Here is a 2921-nt window from a genome sequence, read left to right as displayed (position 1 = left end):
GAATCGTTAAATCCACGTTGTTTATTATGGGAGCGAGGTGAGTTTTTATCGGTGCATTATTTTTATAAATTATTTATGTTATTAAAATACGAATAAAACCTTTTTTTTTTTTTTGGTTTTTAGAGCCAATAAGGTTTTAGGTTTCGGTCAAACTCGTGGAAGGTTGTATACAAAACACCCGGAACTTTTAAAATATTCAGGTGATGCAGAAGATAAAGAATGGTTATCAAGGCATAATTTGATGCCTCCCACGGGTGGCATAGCTTATTTATTAATTTTAGAAGATGTTAAGGAATTAGCAGAATCCGAAGAATACAGGTAAGTAAAAAGGAAAAGCTAAGATTATATTTTCACTCCTTTACAAAAAGAATTTTTAAAATTAAAAAAAAAAATAAATTTTTTATTTCTCAGGCATAATCCGAATGTTTTATTAGGGGATTTAAAAGGTTTCGAAGCTCCCGATTTTATGTTAAAGAAAATTCGAATATTCATTGCTCAATCTCGAACAGATGTTAAAGAACAATCTAGCCTTAATTATTTTAACAACAACGACGTAAGAATTATTTAATGATGATAATAATAATAATAAATATAGTTTTTTATCGTTTGACGAAATAAAATTAATTAAAAATTATTTTTTTTTATAGAGACCGAACAGTCGAAATGATTTGAGTCTAGATTGTGCTTCCGTTATAATGACTCCACCGGCAACGATACTCGGTTCTACCCCGAACACTCCTTCCGAATCATTAGATCTCGTCGATTGTTCTCCAGGACTCTTATCATCGACACAAACCCATGATTTTTTATCATCAAACGCGAATAATTTAATTTACGATAGCGTCGTTTATTGCGAAAACAACAAATTCAATCAATCGTTTTTCTATTCGTCAGGGTCTCCATTTTGTGGAAATATCACAAATCATTCTTCTTCTTCTTCATCATCATCTTCTGCTTCTTCTTTGGCTTCGCTTTTGGTATCTCAAATCGAAAGTGAAAACTTATTGGAAAAAGTTTGATTAATAAACAAAAAATTGTTATTATTAATCTTTTTAATAAATAAATAAATATATAATTTTAGAAAAAAAAAAAACGAATTGTATTTTATGATGAGTTGCCATTTTTTTTTTTTGTGTGTACAGGAGAGCAAATTAATTTATATATATATGACTAAATAAAATTTTTTTATTTATATTTAATTAATTCGTTTGTCGTTTGTCGTTTCGTTAATTAAATTTCCGGTTGTTAAAAAAAAAGGCGAAAATTGACAATGAACGGTTGAATGAATTATTTTCATTTTTATGCAAAAAAAAAAAAATTATTTTATTTTAATTGGAAAGCCCCCCCCAAAAAAAAAAATAATAAAACTTTCATTAAGCTGACAAAGTATTTTACTCAAATTATTAATGATAAATAACCCGAAATAATAACCGAAGAGAGAAGGGGGAAGGAGGGGGAGAGAGCGAAAGTTTATATCTAACTTTATTAATATGATTACTTTTTCCTTTTGAACGAGGCGTCAAGATCAAAGATGGAGTGTTGTCTGTATTCCAGGTTTCTCTACCTCATTCCTAAATATAATTCCTCGAATATCAATGATGCTATCAATAAAATTTTCCGGAAAATGTGACCCGTCCCACGCACGCACGGTTTCTCCTTTTAAATCTTTGAAAATTTTTATCAAATTTCCTTTTATTGAAAGTGGCATGGCTCCCGATGCTTCCACGATAATCGGAATAGTTTCTGTATTATCATCCTGACTACTTCAAACTTTTTTCTGCTTTTTTGGCTCTCTGATGTTTTTCTCCGCCTGTATGCGGATACTTCAATTAATTTACACCATTTTTCGAAATTATCGGGTTTTGAATGCGATTCCACCAATCATCGTCCAAATCTTCGTACTCACGACAGATTATTATTATCATTATAGTTATATCCTCCTTTATTTTTCACAATTATCATTATTATTATAATTATACATCCTCCTTTATCATTATTACTATTTTTTAAATCGTCGTCGGTCAATATAAAATTTAAAAAATTTTTTTAAAAACCTTTTTAAGGTTATCATTTACTATCAAAAAATCAAAACAATTAAAAATAAAATTTCGCGATAAAAAAAATAAATAAACAAATAATAATAATAATTAATCGTACGAAATAAAAAAACAAACAAAAAAAAAAGCAGAAAAAACACTTTATGAACCTGAAGTGGTTTTTCCCTATTAAATTTTTTTTTTTTTTTTGTTTTTCCTAAATGCAAATAAATTTTACTACAAAAAAAAATCACGTTTTTATCATCATCATCATTATTATTACCATCGTTTTTTTTTTTTTTTACAAAATACTCAAAATAAAATTTACAAAAAAAAAAAAAAGAAAAACTGACGAGGAAAATGTGGAAAATGACGAGGAAAAAAATTCATAATTTAACAAAAAAAAAAAAAATTTGAAGTGTTTTTAACGCGAACAATTTAATTTATATAACGAAACGATTTCAAATTCAAGGGAAAATGGGGGGAGGGGGAAAGGAGAAGAGGGGAGCTGGGGAGCTAGGGGGTTAGGGGACGAGACCAACCCAAACGATTCTCGATTTAAAAAAAAAAAAAAATTGATGAAAACAATATTGACGAGGGTACTAAACTAAAAAATTTAGTTTTGTTATTTTCCATTTTTTTTAAAAAATTTTCCACGCTTTTCCAACATGAAATTTTTTCCCCAACGAGTGATAATAATAATAATATTCATTATTGTTATTGTTATATGGTTGTTTTACGTAATTATAACAATAATTTTTTTTATTTTTCCTTTTGTTCTTTTTTTTTTATATGATAAAATGTTCACTTTGTATCCGGAGTAAAAATTTTTTTATTTTTTTTACTTTTTTTAAAAACCTTCCTTTTTTTCTTTTCCTTTTTTTC

The 2921-nt window shown here is 27.6% G+C and overlaps 1 protein-coding gene across 1 annotated transcript in view; it reads left to right on the top strand.

Moving 5' to 3' along the window:
- Phum_PHUM014090 (uncharacterized protein) overlaps nucleotides 1-1019 on the top strand; it is a gene marked incomplete at both ends in the record, with an annotated part of 2902 nt that extends 1883 nt beyond the window's left edge. Inside the window, 4 exons of the mRNA XM_002422744.1 lie at nucleotides 34-37; nucleotides 126-318; nucleotides 412-553; nucleotides 648-1019. Of these exons, the coding sequence (XP_002422789.1) occupies nucleotides 34-37; nucleotides 126-318; nucleotides 412-553; nucleotides 648-1019 (711 nt within the window). The remainder of the gene's footprint in view (nucleotides 1-33; nucleotides 38-125; nucleotides 319-411; nucleotides 554-647) is intronic.
- Nucleotides 1020-2921: the final 1902 nt, after the last annotated feature.

This window comes from Pediculus humanus, genomic scaffold (genome assembly GCF_000006295.1).
Source record: "Pediculus humanus corporis 1103172107371 genomic scaffold, whole genome shotgun sequence".
Classification (NCBI taxonomy): Eukaryota; Metazoa; Arthropoda; class Insecta; order Psocodea; family Pediculidae; genus Pediculus; species Pediculus humanus.
The sequence above is the reverse complement of the archived record's forward strand: the minus strand, read 5'-3'. Positions and strand labels throughout refer to the sequence as shown.